Genomic DNA, 24,116 nt, shown 5'->3' with positions numbered 1-24,116 from the left:
TTGTATTTTACGTGTTGCGATAGTTTAGAAGGTTCGATGTTCCTTTTTATGCATCCCTTTATATACATGTATATGTAAAAGGTGGCACCAAATAGCTTTCCCCAAAACAAGTAAGAAAAGATATATATATATATATATATATATATATATATATATATGACGCTACTGTCTCTCTTAGTGTGGCTGCGACTGGTAACCACGTTTTTGTTTGTACGTGTTTTGTTAAAAAGTTGTTTACTGAGTAAAGTTGTGCCGAGTAGTATGTTCAGATAACTCAAAAATTAAAAAAGAAACAACGTGTTTTCGTGCTAAAAGCTTGGTGGAAATAGAAATATAGTGACAGCAGACTTCAGAAGATTTCCAGCTGTGGAACGACCATTACGTCAAGCCATGAGGAACATGAACCAGAGGACAGGTTCTGTGTATGATCAACCGCGAAGTGGACGTTCATGAAGTATACGAAATGAAAGAAACATTGAACTTGTTGCTCAGAGTTATGTATCTAGCCCGAATAAATTCACCAGAAGGCGTGCGCGTGACCTGGAAATGACATCTTTGCTGCTGTCAAATACAGGGAACGTGAGACTGCATAACCTTTCAGGGCATCAACTACCAGTATCTATACCCGTGCCAAGGAGCACCTTCGACGGCTTGCAATGCTTGAATCGTGTGACATACACGCTCTAAACGATGCACTTATGCCAATATTGCAAGGTTTGTGACTTACCCTTGTACATGTGGAAAAAGTCAAATCCTTCAGTAAGTATGGTTTCTATTTTATACTTTTTTTTAACTTCTCATGGATAGTACCTTACATAGAATTATATTAAGGAAACTAACATTTAGAGAGAGAAAAAAGTGATTTGTACAATATACCTTTGGTATTATAGGTGATATTCTGAAAATTAGGTCCTCTAACTGACTTAATGTTAAATTATTTCTCTTCGGTGGTCTTTTGGGAAATTTTGTCTTCCTTCGTTCTTGTGCAAACGGATAGAAACCTTCATTAACCACAGCTTTTTGATGTTCCATTCCAATATACAGTTTCTGGAAAGAAAAGAATTTATACTGGATAGAAACAGATGCTTTAAACTTCATATCCGATTTTATATTAGAAGTACGCATTTTTACAGAATACTTACTTAATACATTTAATTAGCAAATTTAAAATTCAAGTCACAAAGAAATCTTCAAAAATTTAGGGGAAAAATTAACCAACTTTTTGAGTATAACCCTGAGGCCATTTTACACTGGATATTCAACAACAACAATAACAATGGAAAGGATTTGGGAAGGTATCGGCCAGGGCCTGTTTAGTAGGTACCAACCCGGCATTTGCCTGGTAGGACTGAGGGAAACCCTGGAAAACCTGTCAGGATGGTCGGCAGCGGGATTCGAACCCACGATCTAACGCTCTACCACTTGAGCTACTTTGCTCGGCCTCTGAGCTGTATCTGGTGATTGTTAAATAAATAAATAAATAATCTTGTAAATCTTTATTATTATTAAATAATAATAATATTAAAAATAAAAAATACACTAAGTTCCACGAAAACCTCCGTTATTTTCTCAATGCAAATGAAGAACAAATAATATCACTCAATAAGAAAGCTGAATTAAGCATTTTGTAAAAAAATGTCTTACTTATTACCAGGGCCCGGATCTTGTTGACCTAAAAAAATTTAAAAAGAGACCTATAAAATGACACTAAAATTCCTGTAAAATGACCCTAAAATCACAAAAAATTGACCTTAAAACTTACGTTTTCTCAAACTTTTATTTCATTAAACATTGACATTTTTTAATATCCATTGGATTTTTCAAAAAGTTTTCTTTCAGTTAGTTGCAGTCCATTTATCACTTATGTCCATTGATCAGTCCATTGTACGGCATTGTAAGTATTGAAAGCATCAGTTCACTCCCGAGTTGAAACTAGGAAGCACTCTTAAACAATAAAACTTAGCAAGTTTAGACTACAGGAAAATAATAGATAAAAACACGTTTAAAGCCCTTGTACGCCTTCTAATGCATTTTTAGTTATTCACGTGATAACATTCATTGTGGTCAATAACCCAAAACTGTTTGGCCACCTACCAACCCCCGCCTTTCGTTAACCAGCTACAGTTGAGTTTTCATTAGCTTGTTAAGAATGCAGTTTTTCCACTCCAATAGTCAGGAAGTAAGAAAAGAAAATGAAATCTTTGAGTTTTACGTCCCACGGTTATGCCGGTTAGGCTAAAGGAGACGGTGATGATGAGTGATGAATGAAATGGTGGAATGAAGAAAGTGGGAGGAAACGGGAAAACCCCGAGAAAACCCACGCACACGGTGTTTGTCCACCGAAGTAAGAAAAGAGATTATTCAACTTCGTCTTTTACACATCCGTAAACCGTGTTCATTTAAAGATTTCCTTATGTAGAAAAAAAGAATAAAAAGACCATAAGTGACCTAAAAGTTACCTTAAAATATTAAAAATGACCTGAAATTTCAAAACAGCAAAAAGAGACCAAAAGTTGATCCTAAAAAAGTATATTTTTAGAACCTAGAGTTGATGCATAACGTTTTTACTTGAACTTGACTTCTCATATGCGGAACAGAAGAAAGTTGACTTGTCAACAAGATCCGGGCCCTGCTTATTACCATTACTGTCCTTGATATTTCGTATAAGAGTGAAAAAAAAATTTAGAAACTATTTTCTATCACCTTAGTTAAAAGTGTGCTAACACTTTGCATTCAATTATAATCTCTTATTATACATCTTGAAAATAGCAATTTTAATCATTCAACACCTTCTATACGTTCAATTAGTTGTTAACTTTAGCCTTCTTTCTTTATTTTCGAGTAATGTATCGTACTTGATAATCACCTCAACAGAAAGTGGACCCTGAGCAACTAGAGTAGCCTCCATCTTTATAGAGAATGACAATTCTCCAAGACATGCTTGAGCCTTTTCCTGTTTTGCGATATGTTTCAATATTTTAGCTGTTGATGATCCTAAAGAAACGTTCACCAGAAGATGTGTGTTATGAAGTATACTGCCGTCCACATGGACTTCATCTAGAGTTATATGGAGCAGCCATTCCGGAGAAACAGCACGGAGCAACATCATGTTTACATTGTACACATGAACAGCCATAAACTAGAACGAAAAAAGCATTGTTACATTATAGATCATGGATCAATCGAATCAGCCTTAATATGTACGTACGTAACTATGCTTTTTCATAATTTATTATTAATCTACGTTTGTATTTTACATTGCACCGTTCGCAAAAATATAATAAAATAAAATTGATAACCACTTCTTTGATAACCACTAAAATTGATTACACGCATTAGTCAATTTGTACTAAATTGTGAAACGTACACTATCCTGTTCAGTGCTTTACTCAAAATGTAGAGTTCTGAAACTTACAAACCAGTTCAGTATTAGTACTAAAAACTTTTAACACCAAAATAGTCAAAAATAACTTTTCATTTTTTTTCTGTTTTAGAAGTGCTCATATGATTCATTTTTAATGTTGTAGTTTTTAATCATAGTGTTTTATAAAAACAAGGAAAATGTTCCGTTTGTTAACTAATAGTTATATTATATTTTGTTTTGCATTTCTGCCGAAATATACGTTCCGAGAATTGTACGATGCTTTTTCCTTTATTTCAGCCATTAAATTGATCATTGTTTTTACCAAATAAGATGCCATTTATTGCATTTGTTACTCGTTTGGTGAAAGTAATATGAGCATTTTTCTCTCATATAATTTTGAACGAATGAGAATTAATTTTAACATTGAAAAAAGAAGTTGCAGCTCTAATAGTGAATTCTACACGTTACTGTTATATCGTCAACGGACTGCATTGGAATATTAATAACTAACAAATTAAGTTCGCAGCTGCTCCTTCGAAACTAGACTTAAAGCTTCGAACATTTTTAAATACATATAAGTATTGTGGTATGATATTGTCAACAATACATATTACTGTAATGAAATTACGAGTGAAAAAATTAAAAAATAATAATAAAAACTGCTTTTTAATGTGGTACAAAAATTTCATATCTTTCGTTCAACGACGCAGAACAATATAACTTGCTCATTATAATTTATGCTCCTTTATATACATATAATTGTTTAGTGTGCAATTTAAATTCACAGTCTTCTTAATTTTATTTAGTATACTCCCACCCACCCATATATATATATATATATATATATATATATATATATATATATATATACAGTGGCGTATTTAGGGGTGGGCTATCGGGCTCAAGTCCCCCCTCCCGAAACAAATTTGTTAGTTTTACGCATTTCACGTATGCATTCCACAATAATCCTTCTTACCATGTCTAAGAATTTCATTGACATTTCATTTTCTTATGCTCTTTGTTAAAAAATAATACTATATTTGTCAAATTTCATTCCATGTAAGAACTGAGTTCTTTCTTTTCTTTCGTCCATTCTATTTTTGTTTCTTTTTCTTAGTTGTTACTGACTTTCGTTTCTTCTATCATACTTTCGACTGCTGTTAGTTGTTATTCAAGATGACCATCGTCAGTAACACCAAAATGAAGAGGAGCTGATAAGCGAAACTGGTGTTCCACACCAACTTGAAAGGATATTAACATAACGGAACTTTGGCTATTATAGCAAAGGAATATTTACATCGTTTAGTTATAAAGAAAGGAAAATGTTTGAATTTAATAAAAATCAAGAGGGGGGGCAATAAGTAGAACGGGAATAGGTAGGCCAAGAGGATGCTTCCTTTTTCTTCTATGAATAGAATAAAAGGTTAGATTCACTGCTAAATTTTTGTGTGTATCATATCACATAAGATTCACCAGACTGCAATTCTTGTCATTAAAACTGAAATCAGTATATTTCAGCTTCAACTTGTCTCAACAATTTCTTTCAGGTAAAAACATACACAGATAAAACTGAATATTTCCACTTTTACTAAAATGAAATCAGTTAAGTTGAAATGAGATTACAAATATTCAACGTGTGTTTGCTGGAGGGTCATTTCAGATTTGTATGAGGGGTTTAAGATTCTCCACCGACATACGGATTTCAAGTTTTTTTTCCTAGTATATTAGTACACAATCGATTAAAATATATTTAATTCTGAAACTCAGGTGGGCAATTGCCCCCTTGCTTCCCCAATGACGCCCTTGTGTGTTTGGGTTTTAAAGGGTAAAAAATAAGTGTTTATTTACGTGTTGTGCATAGCTCTCCCCGAAACAAAATCCTAAATACGCCACTATATATATATATATATATTTCCGATAATCTCTGATGAGTCCATAGCCCTATTATTTTATATAATAGACTGATGATTATGGAATTTCTTATGCAGTCGAAGTTGCTCATTCATTTCTCTTTATGAGCGTAAACCATTACAATGTGTTACTTTAATAAAAAAGCATGGTGGTATACGATTGGGAATTGTCCCCCGCTCGGATAACATTGAAATTATGTTAAAGATATATCTTGAGTAAAAGTCCATTTTGGCCAAAAAGTAATTTGGAAATATCTCTCATTCTTGAGTAATTTTAAAATATTGAAAAATTAAAAATAAACATATAAATGAAAACTGCTTTAGGCCCTCAAAAAAATTTGTGATGTAAACAAACTAGTGTAAGTAACTCTTAAATATATAACGGTTTTATTAGGTGAAATATTTTCCAGTGGATAGAAAAAGAATTTATCCTCTTATGCTTTAATTGTAACTACTAACTTTGAAACTACAGATTAAATTTCGAATATCCAACATATTAATCTATATTGTCACTTCATTCTGGTTTTTGGATTAAAAGGCTGTAGAACATATCAGCTGAAAATTCAGTATACCTTTTGAAAATAGAGGATACTTGTGAATATTTAATCTGCTTAACGCCTACACAACAATTTAAGAATTGTTGATTTTTGTATATTTCTGAGTTTTCTCTCTCTCTCTTAAGATGAATGATGATTAGGTACCATATTAAACTGACAGCAATATTTTTAATCATGCCATTGACTACTAACATAATAAATGGATCACTGCTACTAGGAGTTAAATATGATTAAAATTATCATAAAAATTTACAAATTTAGGATTACGAGCTGAATTCTTACCTGCAAGGCAATTCGAGCCTGAACAAAGCTCTCATCAACAAACGAAAGCGAAATACTGCGAAGAAAGGAAAACAAATAACGCAAACAAGTTTGATATACTTAATTGCAAATAATGAGCGTAAAACATGAAATCTTTAATTCAAAAATGTTGCGAGGTAATACCAAGTAGAAATCCATTATTCCGACGGATTATTTTGCTACTAAATTCATAGTTTTCGATACTGAAATAAATAAATTGGCGAAACTGTAATACAAGTTATTAAAATACAAATGTTTGCTTTGGCCAGATTTTATTTCTATTAAAGTTATATGAAGTTCCAAACCGATGATTCGCAACATTGAGATATATTTTATATTTTGAGTCTACGTTTTCTTACTATTCATTATCCTCTACTTTTCTCACTTTCGTTCGTTCGGTATGGATGCTTCTCTTCTGAATTCAGCATGTTGCTTATCCTTTTTCTTTTAACAGACGCCAGATCGAACTAATAATCTATCAATACATATATATAAATGAAAGTTACTATGTTTGTGACTTCGTACCTCTCGAACCACTAACGATCTCGATCAAATTTTAAACATAGATGAGGTTTGGACTTGGGATGGTTTCTTATCATTTCACTTTGACGGTAGAACTTAGGGGAAGAGGAGGAGGGAGATATTTAAAAATTATCCAAAATGACCGATAGTAGTGTCGAATCTATAGTTTTCGGGGTCACTGAGATGAACAGTGACACTTCCGATGCCGTAAAAATTCAGCCCCGCAACTTGGGGAAGGGAGAAGGGGGAGATACGTAAAAACGATCGAAAATGACCGATATCAATGTCGAATCCATAGTTTTCGGAGTCGTTGAGACAAACGGTGACACTTTCGATGCCGTTTAATCTAAATTAAGATCTTTATGTCAAAAATGAAACATACGAAGAACGGGTATTCTGTTAGTAATAAATAAAATAAAAGACATTACTATTTTTTTTAACTTTGTAGTAATTACTCGTACGATATTTAATTGAAGCAAAGATGAAATGCTTCTATTACATAATCTCACCTGTTTTCTCGTAAGTACGTTAGCTAAGCTTGAGTGTTCGTGCTGAACTGAAAATGTACCAACTGAAAGTTACCTGAGCAAATGTAATAATCATCGGTGGTATTTTCTTATTGTTGAAATCTATTTCCTGATGAATGTTCGCACTTTCATCGATTTGCTCCTTGAGATCCATCCTTGAAGATCGTTTGACTTCCGTCTCATTTACATCCTTATTGATACGAACGTCCTTCACAACAACCGCAAGAAGTTTAGTTATTTCACTATTGAAGAAGCTACTTTTAAATCCAATCTCATCAATTTGCTGCAATAGAAAAATAAAACTCTGAATTCACTCAGTATTATAATCTGAAACATAGCTGTGACTAAACTTAGCTGTACTTACAAGTAAAGAGTCCAAGTGGATGAATCAATTTGCGGGATGAGATATAGTGCGCCTGATAGAGGATGTGAAAATAGGAGTATGTGCAAAGTTATAGCGGCTGAGCCCCATAAGAAACGGAGGGGAAGGAGGTCAAAGTTGGTGGAAGAAGGGCTATGCTATGTTATATAAATACATCAAATAAACTGTTGAGTCTAAAAATAGTGAAAGATAGACAATGCAAACGGCGATAGTTTTACATACTGGCAAAAGAAGAATGGGCAGAGTAGATCATGAACCTCCGCCGCCATCTAGAAATCTGTGATATTTTTTTGAAATGGCAAGGTAGTTATGAGATATACCAGTTATGGTCAGCATGTTCTCAAAAAGTCAATTATGAACTTTAATGATAGTTATCTGTACTTATTAGGAAAATTTAGGATCATCTTTATAGTTATTTACGAAAATTTAGGAGACTAATACTCGTATGTTGAATGTTTGAATTATCATGAAAACACATTCGACTGCACTAGTCCACTTTTCATCCAGATATCACATACTATGCTCATCCCAAGTTGCTATTGCTTATGAAGGTGGACAAAGAAAGTTGAGTGAAAAATATAGGAAGTGGTGAAAATAATAGTGGTCTACGTACAATACGTATTAATTGCATTCCAATCTATCAGATCTTATTGTGTTATGGTCTATATTAGTAAGTACGTCATTTAACAAAAGGTAGCTCTATAAACTCCACATTGTTTTCGACCAAAAGCAAAAGAGGAGAGAGAGAGAGAGAGAGAGAGAGAGAGAGAGAGAAAACCAGAAACGGTCCTTCCAGACTGAAACAGTTCTTTTCGGCACTATATGAAGCAAATTGGAAGTAATGTTATAAATAATAATGTACAAATGTAGAACTTGGATATCAAATTTCGCTGTTAGTTTTCTTGGCTTGTAGATATGTTTAACTTATATTTGTTTTTGTGATAATCTTAACTTTCAACATACGATTACTAGTCTTCTAGATTTTTGTAAATAACTAAAGTTGATCCTAAGTCTTCCAAATAAGTACAGATAACGATCGCTAAAGTTCATAATGGACTTTTTGAGAACACGTTGGCCCTAATTGATATATTTCATGACTACCTTTCCATTTCAAAAAATATCACAGATTTCAAAATGGCGGCGGAGGTTCGTGATATACTCTGCCCATTCTTCTTTTGCCAATATGTGAAACTACCACCGTTTGAACTGTTTATCTTTCACTATTTTTACGATCCAACAGTTTATTTGATGTATTTGTATAACATAGCATAGTCCTTCTCCCACCAACTTTGACCTCCTTCCCCTCCGTTTCTTATGGGGCTCAGCCGCTATAACTTTACACACATATATTTTCACATCCTCTATTAGGCACACTATATCTCATCCTGCAACTCGATTCATTCATTTGGATCCCTTACTTGTTAGAGATATGGAAATAGTGCTATGCACATTTTATGTCTTTCTGTTAAACGACTATACAATTTATAATAATAAACTTACTCAAATATGTCTTTAAATGTACGTAAATATAAAACACACTCTCCTTTGAAAACAAAATTAAAAAAAATAATCGTTTACTACGGATATTTGAAAGATTAATGGAAAAATACGTAAGTTGTCATACCATGCGCACGCAATGGTAGCTCAATAATTCTCATTAGAGATACGAGTTTACTTTTAGGTTGCGCTACGTGACTTTATTATAGACAAACACCGTTAATGTATTTGAAAATACAGCACATTTCAACGTAGCATGATGTATTTGGAGATATCATATTTAAACAAATAATTTACCTGAACTATGTATTCCTACAAAGATGAGTATATGTTATTCATTTATGATTTTGCAGATGAAGCTGTTTAAGAAGTGGTCATTTTCTTATTTCTTCACGAATAATTAAGGTTCCTACTAACTAAAATATGTAAAATAAGATGAAAATAGCTTCCCACTAATTGAAATGGAAAAGTATTTTATATGTACTTACTTATTGAACTCACTGTTATTCCATGTCTCACACAGGAAATACAGTAAAGAAGCCATATAAGATAACTATATAATATGACGCTGTGTTCTTGATTGACAGTTTGGTATCTATCAACTACAACTAATTCAAGTTTTAATCATGTTCGGAAAGCCAAGCAAATAATGGGTGTTGTTCTTTTGCGTAAGGACATAATCGATATAAACCAGTCAGGACAGAAGACACTAAGGAAATCAATTACCGCTCAGCTCAGCTTACAATGATCAAGAAATAAAACGTATCTTATTATGAAAGAGTGAAACATAAAGGATGTATCAAAATTTCGAGGCCATTGACCAACTCCGTTATACGTAAAGATGCAAACAAAGAGGAATGTTATTAGAAATAGGAGATTTTCAATCTAAGATAGTTGAATATTTCCAATCGCATAAGCTTCTTGGATTCCACAATGGTAATATGCCCCATGTTTGATGAAAACAAAAAGAACACTGCCACTCCACTAGTCTGTTCTCTTGGGCCCTCACAATATCAACATTGTTGGGAAATTGTATTGAAGTGTTTTATGTTGCAAAAGAGAATGAGCGCACTGATTGTGGCTATTTTGAGCTAAAAAATTTTTAAGTGCAACTTCAGGTATCTTCGGAAACAGTTAACCAAAGATGCCTAGTTCGAGCCTCAAGCCAACCTTCGTAACTGGAAAAAATGCTCAGACGTGTTGTTTTCCTTCTTTTAAGTGTAATAAGACATGTTGAAATGTTAAGTGTAGATAAAAATCAACATTCATTGAAATACTTAATGATACAGTATTTCGAAACTATGTATACATGTGAGCACATGCTGATTTGGTCCCCTACATTTCCACCAGTAAAAGAATATTCCCAGTGAAGGGAAAGACACTGAACATAGTTCTCGCATCCATAATAGAATAAGAAACAGCATATGCAACGGATGTGAATGACAATGTCTTGAAAATTCAGACGTATTTCTTCATAAGGAGCTCGACAGGCGTGTTCATGGTGGGTCGAACTAAGTAATGTAGACTTTTCGTATATTAATTGTTATCAACAGTGTCAAAATAAATACTAAATACTACTCTGCTCTATTTTGATATTACCCACAACTCTTCGTTTTTAAAGCTGTTTGTTAACAATTGCATCATCTGTTTTTAATTGTCGAAAAGGTTGCCGGTGTGTTTGAAAGTACTAAAAAGACATTGAAACAATTCATAATTGATTTACAAGGAGCCAAGAATGTATACTGAATTACGATTTTTCTTATGGTTATTTAACTTATAAATATTATAAAGAGCCGTTAAATCAAATATCATACAAACACAAAATAACTATCGAGTAAGAACTGTGGTTTCATAAAGACCAAATTTGGATATAATAATAATAATAATAATAATAATAATAATAATAATAATAATAATAATAATAATAATAATAATAATAATAATAATAATAATAATAATAATGCATTTCAATAGTATGTAGGTCTTGCTGGAAACAAATATAGACACATGAAAATATTACTATTATTGAAGAATTGAGAATTTAAAGCTGTATCTGAAGTGGCAGAAGGAGTCAGCCAAAAACCATGTTTGGCCAACCAGCAAATAGGAGAAGGGATGGGGGCGTGAAATATGCAAGGTTTATACAGGAGACCACTGCATTAGACGAATAAAGTTCATTTATAATAACATACAAGTTAGTAGTGCTTTAAATAAACACCAGATGCAAATGTCTCATATTTAGCTATTATAATATTATCTTTAAGAACGTAAATCCCATGTTGCAATGAGAACACTGAGAAGTAACCTCCGAATGATAAATAGTTGCAGACACTACACACTTATGTATTGCCATTACACGTTTTACTATTTTTTTATTTAATATTCACATACAATATGACAACGTTCTGTCAAAACCTACCACATCTCAGATGTTCTATTTTAAACATAATAATTACTTACGTCTTAAAATGTCGCATGAATATATAACTGATTTATTTTAATGTAATTATTTATGTTTTGGGGAATATATCATTAAATACCAAAAAGTCTGACTTCCGTGCTTTACCACTGGGCTAACATAAACACTACTGTAGAGATCATTCTGAAGAAAATATAACTGAATTTCAAAGACAATGACATTTAAAATCTGTTGGAAATGTTTTTCCTCCTTTGTCTTCTTCATTCTACTAGAGGGCCAGTATTTATAATTTGAGCCTAACAATAAAAAAACAGTAATTTGTCATTGAAAATTGATTTATTGTTTTTCGAAATATTCTCCTTTATGATCAATACACTTTTGCATTCGTTCGAACCATTTGCCAAAGAATTTTTGCAATCTTTTTGAGACATCCCCATAATATGGTTTTTGAACGAATCAACGGCTTCTTCCGCCGACGAAAATCGTTGTCCATCAATTTATTCTTGACATTCGGGAATAAGAAGTCATTGGGTGCCAAATCAGGACTGTACGGTGGATGACCCATCAATTCCATTTTTTGAGTGTTCAAATAGTCGGTTGTTAAGACGAGATGTGTGAGAGCTCGCACTGTCTTGATGAAGAATGATCCGACGGCCCTTGTTTCTTTTCCGTATTTGACCGAAGACCTCCGGCAAACAAATTGTTGTGTACCATTCAGACTTGACCGTTCTATATTTCTCTAAAGATACAATTGCCACACGACCAGTTTTCCCGAAAAAACAGGCGACCATTTGTCTCGATGTGCTTCGAACGTGAATAACTTTTGTTGGATTTGGTTCATCTTGAAACACCCATACAGTCGACTGCTGTTTACGTTCCGACTCGTATACATATATCTATGATTTGTCACCTGTTACAATCTTATATACGTCTTTTGAAGCACCGCCATTGTATTTATTGAGCATTTGTGTGCACCAATCGACGCGAGCTTCTTTTTGAGTTTTTGTCAAATTATGTGGGATCCAACGAGAACAAACCTTTCTCACAGTTAAATGATCAAGTAATATTTTATATATGCTGATGGAACTAATGCCTAGGGTTGTCTCAAGCTCACAGTATGTCACATGAAGATCTTGCCCAGCATCAATGTTTTCTTGAATAACAACTGATTTTGGATGACCTCCGCGAATTTCGTCAGTAAGCGAATGGCGGCCACGAGTAAAATCATTATACCAGCGTTTCACAGTGGCAAAGGATGGGGCTTCATCGCCAAATGTGGAAGTAAGTTGATCGATGCACTCTTGTCTTGATAATCCACGTCGAAAATCGTAATAAATCATCACACGAAAATTTTCACGAGTTAAATTTCATATTTGTTGTCACGCAATCTTCAAGTCAGCGTAAACACAAATAAAGCTATTGACAAAACATTTGAAGTACGTTATGATCAACAATGTCCAACGTTTCTACGCAAACAAAAAATAGCGCCTAATTACAATCAGTGTTGCCAAGGCTCTAAATATAAATAGTGGCCCTCGTACAGCCATGAGAATTATGTTCCCCGTCTTTTCTTTCACTGGAAATGTTCTTTTACGTGTAGAGATGTACTTGACAAAATCAGCATGTGCTCACATGTACATATAGTTTCGAAATACTATATCATTATATTTGCAATGAATGTTATAGTTACCTACACTTAATTAAATTTCAACTTGTCTTATTACACTCAAAAAAAGAAGAAAAACGCACCTGGACAATTTTTCACAATTGCGAAGGTTGGCTTGGGCTTCAAACCAAGTATCTTCGGTTTACGGTTTCCGACAATACCCGGAATTGAACTTTGAAAATGATTAGTTTAAAATAGCCATAATCAATGCATTTATTCTTTTTGGAATAAGTGTACATGTTCACCGTGTCATTTTATCGTGCACTTACGTTAGGTTCAAACCAGAGTTGGCTGATTTAAACCAGCTTAAAAAAAAAAAAAAAAGTTTAAACCAAAAAAACGAAAAATGTTCGTAAAAGTACAAGTGTTTGTAAAATCTTGATGAACACACATTTGTGGGTTATCACGTTTCACTCCCGTATATTATTCGTATTATATTCAGACCTAAATTCCCCATTCATTTCTCAAAAAAGATTATACTACAAAGGCAACTTTTTTTTATAAGTTTATGAATGTTTGTTTTGTGATTTCTTTATAGTTTGTTATTATTGTTGTGTAATTGCAATCAAAGAAAAACTCTTAATATTGTTTCGTTTCAATAATATTTACTATTGATATAATACCGTACCTTTTGTTTGTGTGTGTGTGGGGGGGGGGATCATAAAACCCCACGAGCGGTATTTATTGAAATCAGAAGTATCATTGGTATCTATTTATGTATAAATGGGTCAGAGTTAGAGTGGACTTAAATAATTCGTATCTTTATTCACTTTTCTTACTGATATGCAAATTACGTCGTATTTCTTTAACTTGGACTAATAACAGTCGTTCTTAACTAACTTGGACTAAATTAGTTCTTCTGTATTCTGTAGTACTTTGAAATTGTCCATATGCAATTCTGTATAATGGTTTATCTTATCTTTATGTCTTTTCTTTGTGCAACTGTTTATCTTTTTGTCCTTCTAAAATTACTCTTGACAATTATATTAAGTATCTAAAGATCAGTACAACGTATTTTTATCAGGAGTCCTTCGTGAGTTAGTCGGCGGACGTATCGCATTTGTAGCTAATTAGTCCTGGTTTCCAGTTCAAATGAAGGACAATTTCTCTCGGATGTAAGTTGAGAAGCGGTTTGGATTCCGCTTTAAGCTTATGTGACCCTTCCAGCATAACCCGGTTGCTGCATAATAACACAAAGGCGAAACAAACTTATTTCTGTCCATATACGATATGAATACATAGAGCAAATTATTTAAATAAAAAAAAAAAGGTTTAAACAAAAAAACTGTTTTTTTGGTATTTTCAATAAAAACCATGTTTTTTGCCAACCTGGTTCGAACACTGTTGAGCTGGAACCGTTACTTTTTCGCATAACATAGGGTGCTTTACCTGTGTTGAGTTCAAACGGTTGGTACGATTGGAAAAATTCCACCATTTTAGATTGAAAACCACTTATTTCCATCAACTTTTCTCCCCCCTCCTTTTTTTTATAAAAAAATAATAATCTTTACTCGTAACAAAGTTGGCCTATGGTCCGCAACTTATTGAAATAATTCTTAATAAACTAATAATAATTAACTTACCACGCTGAATCCATTTTGTGAAATATGCACATCCTTGAGCTGCAAATATGGTATGCTGATATGACCAATTTTAATATCAATATGAAAGTGACGTTTAAATAGCCACGATATTAGTATTGGTAACAACCTGCAAAAATACAATGTGTGTTATTAGAAAGAAAGAGAAGATCTTTAACAATCTCTACTCATTAGCTCTTACTTGCTTTTGCATTTATAATCATAATATATGTTTGAATTATTGAATCATGTCTTATTACACTTAAAATAATAATTCATTTATTTACAATAACATAAATTATAACATTAGTATATTACTTTCTTAAAGGAATTATGTTATTTTCCTATAAGACTGATACCAGGATAGAAAGAAAAAGATAACTTAATGCAAAGTTAAACATATAATACAAAGCACTTTTTGCTGCCAATTTCTGATTGTCATCCTGTTGCCTCCCTGTCATTCACGATCGCTGCATTGCCTTCTTTGTAGTCATATTTCAATAGCACTACATATCATTTAAAAAACATGTAGAACTGCTCAAAATTTATATAAAATCTGGTTGAGTTGAGTTGATTTTAGTTTAGCGTCCCGTTCAGCAGCGAGGCTATATGAGACGTGGACCTACTGATTAACGTGGAATCCGAACCACATGAGCTCCCGCCGGGATATATAATCTCTGGATTGCCTAAACGACTTCAAAAGGAAACATCAGTAGGCAATAGGCAACGGAAATTGATCGAAGAACTATAGTTTTCAAATATTAACTAGGGACTTACTCTGGATGTTCTGTATCTATCTGTAACAATGTTATCAAAATCCATTATGTCTCTAGCCTCACGCATTGTGCAAAGAAAAACATGTAAGCCATAACAGATTTAGTCTCTAATTATAACACTTTCCAAGGTAATATCTTTACACTCTGAGATTATTCATGGCAGCTAGTGAACGGTTATCATGAGCATCAACGCAGCTTCCTTGCTTGCGTAATATCAGGCTTCAACACAGAACTGAGAAACTAACTTAGATAATTAATGTCGCGAGGTGCGTGTTTTTCGCACTTTTCTTCCTTTTAATGATCGATATAATATTTATGACACACCAACAGGGCTTGAAAAAATTTCTTTTGACGTAGGTTCCAGTTTTGAAAACGAGATGCAACAAAATACAAATTTCATACATACAATCTAAATGTTTTGACCTTAATTTATAGTTACTTGTTTAAAATACTTTAGTGGACAGTATATCCCTCAAAGATAACAACTGAAGGCAATGTGAATGTAGTTATACAAAGCAGCAGTGTGTTTTATGTGCATGTACATGTTCTGTAGTTTGAGCACTGAAATATCAATTGTCTGTCCGTCCGTCCGTATTGATATCTCTAATAATACAGCATTAATGTTAAGGTTCAAGATAAATTGGAACCTGAATTTTATAATGAATTCATTACAATATGTTCTTAATTCATCCAAGCAAAAATCAGAACCACCGGTACACATCTGCTTACAAAAAGTGGGATTGCCCTCCAGAGGCTACGTCCAAAATGTTGAACCTAAATCTTTACGTCCCTCAAATCTTCTTAGAAGGGAAATCTACTTTCCCTTCATTCTGTTACTGACCGATGTGAGTATCCTCTAATAAATATAGGCAATGTGGATATTGTCTCCAAGTAAATATTCAGGTGGCATGTGGAAAACAATCATAAAATATGACAAAAGAATAAATATATAAAACTAAAATACTGGCATACTACGTGCTACGAGATTAAAACTTGTGCAAAGTACACCATCAACAAAACAGTAACAGAAACAAACGTACAAAGCTCATAAGCATGCGTTTTTGGTCTAGTGGATAATGTAATGGATTCGTGTGCTAATGTTTATTTTTAATACGGGTTCGAATCCTGGTTAGGCAAGCTTTTTTTTGTTTGTTTGTTTGTAAACAAAGAATCTGCGTTTTACTGACAAAGGGCATTCATGTTTGAATGCAACAAATTCTTAAATATATATCAAAGCTAGGTAATATAGTACGTTAGAATATGTATATTAAACAAAATCATAACCCTTTCCCCTTTTGTCTCTAACGTTAACTCCAGCATGGAAGTTTCATATTTGATTCCCGGCAGGAGTTCATGTGGTTCGAATTCCACGTGGAACAATACATCCAGATGTTTAAAACCTTGATGTTCAAAGGGACGCTAAATCCCCATACAGCACAGTCTAATGTTTATCTAGGACAAAAAGCAATATGGAAATATGTTCATCCCAGAAAGTTGGAAATATGTTCATGCCAGAAACTGATTCTTTAGTAATTCGCGCAAGCAGGGGCGTCATTTCTGGTGGGAAGGTGGACAATTGCCCCTCTTGAATTTGAGATGTATATACGTTTTAATCAACAGTATAATAATGTACTAATGGAAAACGTGAAACTACGTATATCGGTGAGGCTTACCTCCTCAAGCAAAACTTGAAATGTCTACTGCGGGGAAAACATTTAATCGGCTGCATTTTTTTAGCCATTAATGAGTAGGATGTAGTTTGCAACACTTAACAGTTCCAAGGTACTAATTTTGCGCAGTAATACTATACTGACATATGGGTGATTCTGAAATTAAGGGGGATTTTCAGCCCCTCTGATTTTTCAGCCTCTAGATATGCCATATTAAAGTAAGAAAGTTATTATTAAATAAAAAATAATTAGTACTTTGTGTTCCCAGAGTTTATTTTAACATTTATTTTATTTTTCTGCTTTTAAAAAAGCGAAAAATATGTCAAATGTAACCTCCGTGGAGTGTCCCCACCAGCATTTTTCAACATTAACAGAAGAGAAAAACATGTTTTCACTAGAAAATTCGTGAAAATACGCATAAGTTACTACTGTAAGACATACATAATGAAACTACTTAGCAAGAATTTAAATTTTAAGGTCATTTTCATGGCCTATTTAATGCAAACATATTGTCCCTGGGTTGTGAGGTAACCTCCATGGAGTACTTTTAAAATTACCAGAAACTCTACTAGGAAGCAACACTGTCCAGTCTCTAGATCTGAAAGTGAAGCTCAGAGCAGCAATTTTGTGAGTGATATGTTGATAAGTGTGTGTGCAGTATTGTGTTCGTGAAAAATCTTCACATCTTGTGGAAAATAGGTGCGTACTCTTTGATCTTGTAACCTGCATGTATTTGCTAGTTTTATTATTAAAAATGTTGAAAATGTTTTTTCAATTGATTATCGTTAAAATAGCAGTTTTCCTACTAAAAACGAAGTCATTGCATATATAGTCTTCTAGCTTTGAGTATCAGGCTGTCTGAAGTCCACTTTTGTAACCTCCATGGAGGTTACCATATTGAGCATTTCATGATGTTATTATAAAAAATAGTTATATATTTGAGTTACTATGAGCTTCTTATTGAAATGCTACCTATTAGAGCTACCCGGAGGAAAAATTCCAAAAATTCCATCATATGTTTGCTAAACATGCTACTATAATATAAATTACACGTTGTCTTCAATAATATATGATTTGGTTGATGAATATTGAATTAAAATTTAATTAAATGTTATACATGAGTAAAATTTCGAAATAGAACATCTGTACCATTTGTTGTTGCTTATCTCTTTGAACAAAAGCACTAAATGCTTGAAGTTAGGTGTTAGGATGTGCACTTTGTAGAGTCCAAGCTAATAAAAACAAGTTTATTGCTGATTAAACCTTGATTATTAAAATCATTTTAGAGAGAATGGCACCAAGAAAAAAGGAATGGTACTGAAAAGGTAACAATGGAATCAAATAAAAGCGTTAGTTGTGGAGAGAAAAAGCCAAGTAAGGTATCAGAAGTAGGAAAATGAAAAGAGAATCAGAAAGACGAAGAAGAGAAAAAATAAAAGCAGATCCTGTATTATACGAAGAATTCAAAATAAAAGAGAAAGATAGATACAAAGCCAGAACTACAAGCGGAATGATTTTAAAAAAATAGCAGACATGAGTAAACGAGAGAAAAGAGCCCAGAGAAAAAAATACGTGAAAAAGTTAGAAGGCATAAAGAAAAGAAGAAATGAAGAAAAGAAGGAAGCAGTAAAAAAAAAAAAAGCTGGAAGAGGCAACTCCTCCTGACAGTGATAATGGTGGTAACAATCGAAATGTCTTAAGGAATGATATTGTTGGACCTAATTTTGACTGGGCAGAAATCAGCCGAAAGGAAAGTGGTAAGAAAATTGCACAACGAAATAAAACTAATAAGGAGAAAGCAGACTTTAGTAAATGAGCTTCGGGGTCATTTTTCACGAAGTGCTAGTGCATATTTAAAGTATTAGTATTACAAACTGGGAGAGCGCAACAGCCAAAAATAACGGAGAAAAAGCGTCTTGAAGTTTCCGACTCGCCAAATATATCGTACAACGCATGAAGTTATCAAGTGACGGCGTGTCAGATTGAGGAACATCTACAATTCACGTGCAAAGGGTGCCGGGTTCGGTTTCCGCCCGAGTCAACTTTACTTTTTTTTGCTTCAACCAATAAAGTAGCCATTTATAGCTACAAGTAAACTATTAATTCTCCGTAAGTTTATAATGACTAAAACAATAGATATGTTGAAATCAGTTGTAAAATCCTTCAATGTTCCATGTTAACTATCAACAAAATGTAATCTATTCCGTAAATATATTGATATCACGAGTTATATTATGGTTGCCCCAGTCATTGTGTAAAAAATGTTCTTCACGCTTCGTGTTTACATCTGTTGACAGTGTGCGAATCATAACTGAAATGAGAGGGGCAATCTCCTTTGGTTATAGCTACCAAAGGGGATAGGAGTATCGTCAAGTGACATGGGGAAGAAACACATTGGTATTAAATATGCGCAGACTAAGCTGCTTTCAATGTAATCCTGACACTAAATGCAGTCATTTTCATGAGGGACAATACAACTCTGTGCCTGCTGCACAGAGAAAAATCCGTTTTTCGGACAGCGGTAACAAATATACGGTATCCTCTTGCTTACTATAGAAATCAGTACGGAGCATACGTTATCCGCATGTTGCATAGGCACTGCCCTTAGATGTTACATCATGCCGTTGCAGGATGTCTTATATCTAACAGTTTTCCGTATATCACATGCATATACTTCTGTTACCTTCGTCAGCTATATGTTATATACGTCCATTGATCATGTACGTATGTGAGATCATGACCGCCGACATTGTTTCATACGGAAAGTACATATAGATGGAACACTTACACAGAAAGTATTATAAAATATGTGTTTTCAGTTATACGTCTGCTGTACGTTAAGTCCAAAAACTACAGGAATTACGCATGTAACCTATCTTTTTAAGTACGCCACCTACATTTTTTCTCAGTGTGTTTCAACCATAAAGTGTATTCTTTTATGTAACAGCATTTATGAACTGCTACAACTTGTTTTCAGATCTTCGTACTCTTACTCTAACCTAACGATGTTCAGAAGTTTCATTATAGTTACGTGTTAAAAGTTCCGTATTTTTAGTTAACTACTGCACCCAGTACTAAATAAATCTCAACAAACGTTGTGTTATCAAGATGTGTAATTCGCCAGTGACAACGAAAACGATGTCAAATTTTTTGGGATATCGACAGAACTTACACAGCAAACTCTTTTGTTATGTTGAAATTATGTACTCCAGAAACACCATCAGATATTACGTGGCCTTAAAATGTCTACTAACATCTCCGACTAAAGTCGTGTTTTTAACAGAATAGAGGCAGAACTCATAATTGTGTTTCCCTCAAAAGCAAATAGAGCCACTGTGGTTACTAAAGACTTTGTTGCGGGATTGGAACAGCTTTTCTTGGAAAATAGAACATTCCGGTTTACGTTTACTGTAATTTTAGCTGTGTGCACAAATCTATATTAAGCATTCAATTCAAAATATTACATTGTCTTACATTTTACCAGTGAATAAAACTTAAATACATCTTCACTGAGTATGTTTTGTAACCTCCGTGGATATTAATGTAACCACCGTGTTTGTCAAAATAATAAATTGCCATTTAAAAATATATATATGATTTTTACATGATTTACATGATGACATTTACATGATTTTTAATTTTAAGAGTTTTCCAATGCCAAAATTCCCCTTAATTTCAGAATCACCCATATACGGATGTAGGAAAGAGCAAAAAAGCATGAAAATAAGAAATATTTGTAATTAATAGTGAAGGCCAGAAATGAAACAAGGATAACTGTAGGTAAGATATATGAAAGTAAGAACAGGTAAGTTGTTATACAACATTGAAAACATATTCATGTGTGTTTTACCCCGGGCCGCCATCTGCGGCAGTTCAGCCACAGTTAAATCCAATACTACGGTATCGTACTCTTTTGCAATATCCTTGTTTATGTGCATACTCGCTGGCGCTCACACGCCACTGTGCGGGCCCATCTGTTACCTCTATGCGCTGATTCGGCTACATGTAATTAGTGATTTTTAATGGAAACCTAGCACAGGTTGGTTGGTGCTTGTTGCACTATAGTTTTTACGACATATATTCATGTGCTGTACAGCTCACAGATGACGAGAAGAACCCTAAAACAGGGGTAGCGGAGAAAGGTCAACGACACGGTCAAGTCCATTTTCGGTTTTTGAGGTGTGGTTTATACGTAGATGTCGTCTGCTACTCTGGGTAGTTATCTGTGTGTTATTCCGTGGTGTCATTTGAAACCCCTGTGCGGAAAGTGGGCGAGCCCATACATTCACACTACTTCTGCTAGGGTTCTTATCACCTGTGAGCTGTATTTACATAAGGGTTAAGCGCTCCTAAAGACAATATACACGGAGGGCACCCACGACACAATATATCGTAACTATGTAAAAGCACCAAAGAATGAGAAATTACATTTTCAAGCAATTTGTTAAATGGAATATCCTGGATTATACCTGGGGGATATAGTATACATGAAGCTGCATCAGTTCCCGAACGAGCAGGACGCTCATACTTTTAGAGATTATTCATTGAGTATGTACGAACTCACAAAGAGGGTAACAAAGCGACTTTTATTTACTTATCGACTGATACGAAAATAAAAAAGAACGTACCTGTACTTTATATCTGCATGTGTAGTGCCCTTGTACTTTATCTATGACTGTGTGTGTGGTGGGGGGGGGGGATTTAACGCATATCGCATGTCTTGTGCACATAGATACTTTTTACTATTGCACTACGTAGAAAAATTATAGTATTTCATGTAGAAGTGGTAATAGAACGCAGAAGAAATGCATATCAGGGGGTCATGTATTAGAACTCCAATTAGCTATCAATACCAATGTGCCCTTGTACTTTAATATTTTCCCATGATGTTTTTGAAGTTCGTTGCATTCCACCTTTCCGATTAGAAATAGAACAGTTAGTTAAAGTATAGGCATAATATATACACATGCAAAACTGATTCTATGCTATTGTAAAAGAGACAAGAAAGCTTACCAAGTTATGCAACATAATATCACAAAAATCAAAAGCAGAACCAGAGCCGGGCCACTCATTTTGGTAAATGTTCATGTATGCAACAAGTAAAGAAATGCATTTACATCAACATTCATTTCACTGCAACACAGTATTTAGTCCATCTTAATAATGCATTCATGGCACCAATGCTTTCTCTTAAATTTGTCAGATTATGCAACATCTTTCGTTTCACACAATTGTTTTAACCCTCCTCAAGCATTATTTTTTGCTACATCGCAATTCGCTTCTCTTTTGTTACTTCAGCAGACACCACGGCACACCTGGTGAACTAAAACGATACTACGCACATAAATACACACTTAAAAAATAATAATAATAATAATAGAGGACACCAGCTAATATAAATTCCGGTCACGATTTACTTTCGAGCAGAGTAGTGTTTAGTGGTATGGCCGAAAATCATCTTTACTCTATAGTACGGCCGAAAGTAGAAATTAGCAGATAGGACAAATACCCCGACGACACAGTCTTACTTAAACCCATACCCACAGGTTGAAGGGGCGTGTCCCACTAGCTGGTCAGTAAATAAAATTATAAATTCTTACTGCATTTCTTCATTTCTCAAAGTACAGTGCGTTTGAAAAAGAACTCCCTAGTTTGTGGTGTTTGATTCATCAACTCTCCAAGTTTGGCTCCCCTGCAGTTCGCAGGTCTGCTTGACCTTGATACGGCACCAGTGCTGTTTTTTAAACTCTGTTTCCTCAATTCAGTCCAGGCAGGCGTGCAGTGCAGAGGAACTCAACAAAAATGTGTACTCCGCAACAGAAAGCGCAGTGTATTATTTGGCTTGTGAAAACTGAGTCAGCTATAACAGTGCAACGCAATTTCAGACGTCAGTAAGATGTTGAACCACATACAGCAAAAACTATCCGCCATTGGCTAAAGTCTTTCAAGGAAACCGGTAGTATTTAACAAGCAAAATCACCAGGTAGACCGAGAACTTCTGAAGATGTTGTTGAACAGATCCGTGTTTCTTGTGTTCGGAGCCCGAAGAAGTCATTGGCCAGATGTAGTCTACAATTAGAAATGCCTAAAGGTACTGTGTATGATGTTGTGCGTAAAAGACTTAAGTTACGCGCCTACAAATTGCAACTGTTATATGAAATTAAACCTACTGATAAAATCGAACGGTATGAGTTTGCTGCTGACTTTCTACACAGAATTGATGATGATGTCATTAAAAAAAAAAAAAAAAAGATTCTCTTTTCTGATGAGGCTACATTTCATGGCAGTGGAACAGTTAATCGTCATAACTGCAGAATTTGGGGGGCAGAGCATCCACATGAAGTTATTCAGCATCAACGTGACTCTCCCAAACTTAGTTTCTGGTGCGGTTTGATGGAAGGTCGTGTAATTGGTCCTTTCATTTTTGTAGAAAAAAACAATAAACGGGGACGTTTACTATGACATGCTGACAGAGTACGTCTTTCCCCAAATGGACGATATTGAGGCGGAAAAGTGGCTTGTGTTTTTCCAACAAGATGGTGCCCCACCTCATTACATTAACCATGTGCGTGCGGCTCTTGACACTCGCTTTCCAGGAAGGTGGATAGGCAGGGCTGGCCCAATACCTTGGCCACCACGAAGCCCAGTCTTAACCCCACCGGACTTTTTATTTTGGGCCACATGAAAAATGTTGTGTACAGTGAAAAGATGAAAGACATCAATCATTTACGAGAAAGAATCGTCGCGGCGGTTGGGACAGTTACACCTCAAATGTTGGTGAATACGTGGCGAGAAGTGGAATATCGTCTCGACGTGTGCAGGGCCACAAATGGATCCCTCGTTGAAGTCTACCAACATTAAACAAAACTTGAAGGAATTCTCTTTCATGATATGTACTCATTGATATAAGTTTTCATTCATTTCCCAATTAAATTTATACTTAAAA

The 24,116-nt window shown here is 34.4% G+C and overlaps 1 protein-coding gene across 2 annotated transcripts in view; it reads right to left on the bottom strand.

Annotated features, from left to right (window-relative positions):
* The window catches only part of hob (bridge-like lipid transfer protein family member hobbit), a 176,363-nt gene extending 153,582 nt beyond the window's left edge, over positions 1-22,781 (bottom strand). The window contains exons 1-5 of one of the 2 annotated variants that reach the window (XM_081771445.1): positions 22,184-22,781; positions 14,728-14,854; positions 7,236-7,463; positions 2,867-3,139; positions 877-1,047 (exon numbers count right to left, since the gene is read on the bottom strand). In XM_081771445.1, the coding sequence (XP_081627571.1) occupies positions 877-1,047; positions 2,867-3,139; positions 7,236-7,463; positions 14,728-14,854; positions 22,184-22,242 (858 nt within the window). In that variant the 5' untranslated portion in view covers positions 22,243-22,781. The remainder of the gene's footprint in view (positions 1-876; positions 1,048-2,866; positions 3,140-7,235; positions 7,464-14,727; positions 14,855-22,183) is intronic. The other variant, XM_081771446.1, reaches the window with a different exon arrangement.
* Positions 22,782-24,116: the final 1,335 nt, after the last annotated feature.

The sequence above is a fragment of the Thermobia domestica genome, chromosome 9, assembly GCF_964235325.1.
Source record: "Thermobia domestica chromosome 9, izTheDome1.hap1.1, whole genome shotgun sequence".
Lineage (NCBI taxonomy): Eukaryota > Metazoa > Arthropoda > Insecta > Zygentoma > Lepismatidae > Thermobia > Thermobia domestica.
The sequence above is the reverse complement of the archived record's forward strand: the minus strand, read 5'-3'. Positions and strand labels throughout refer to the sequence as shown.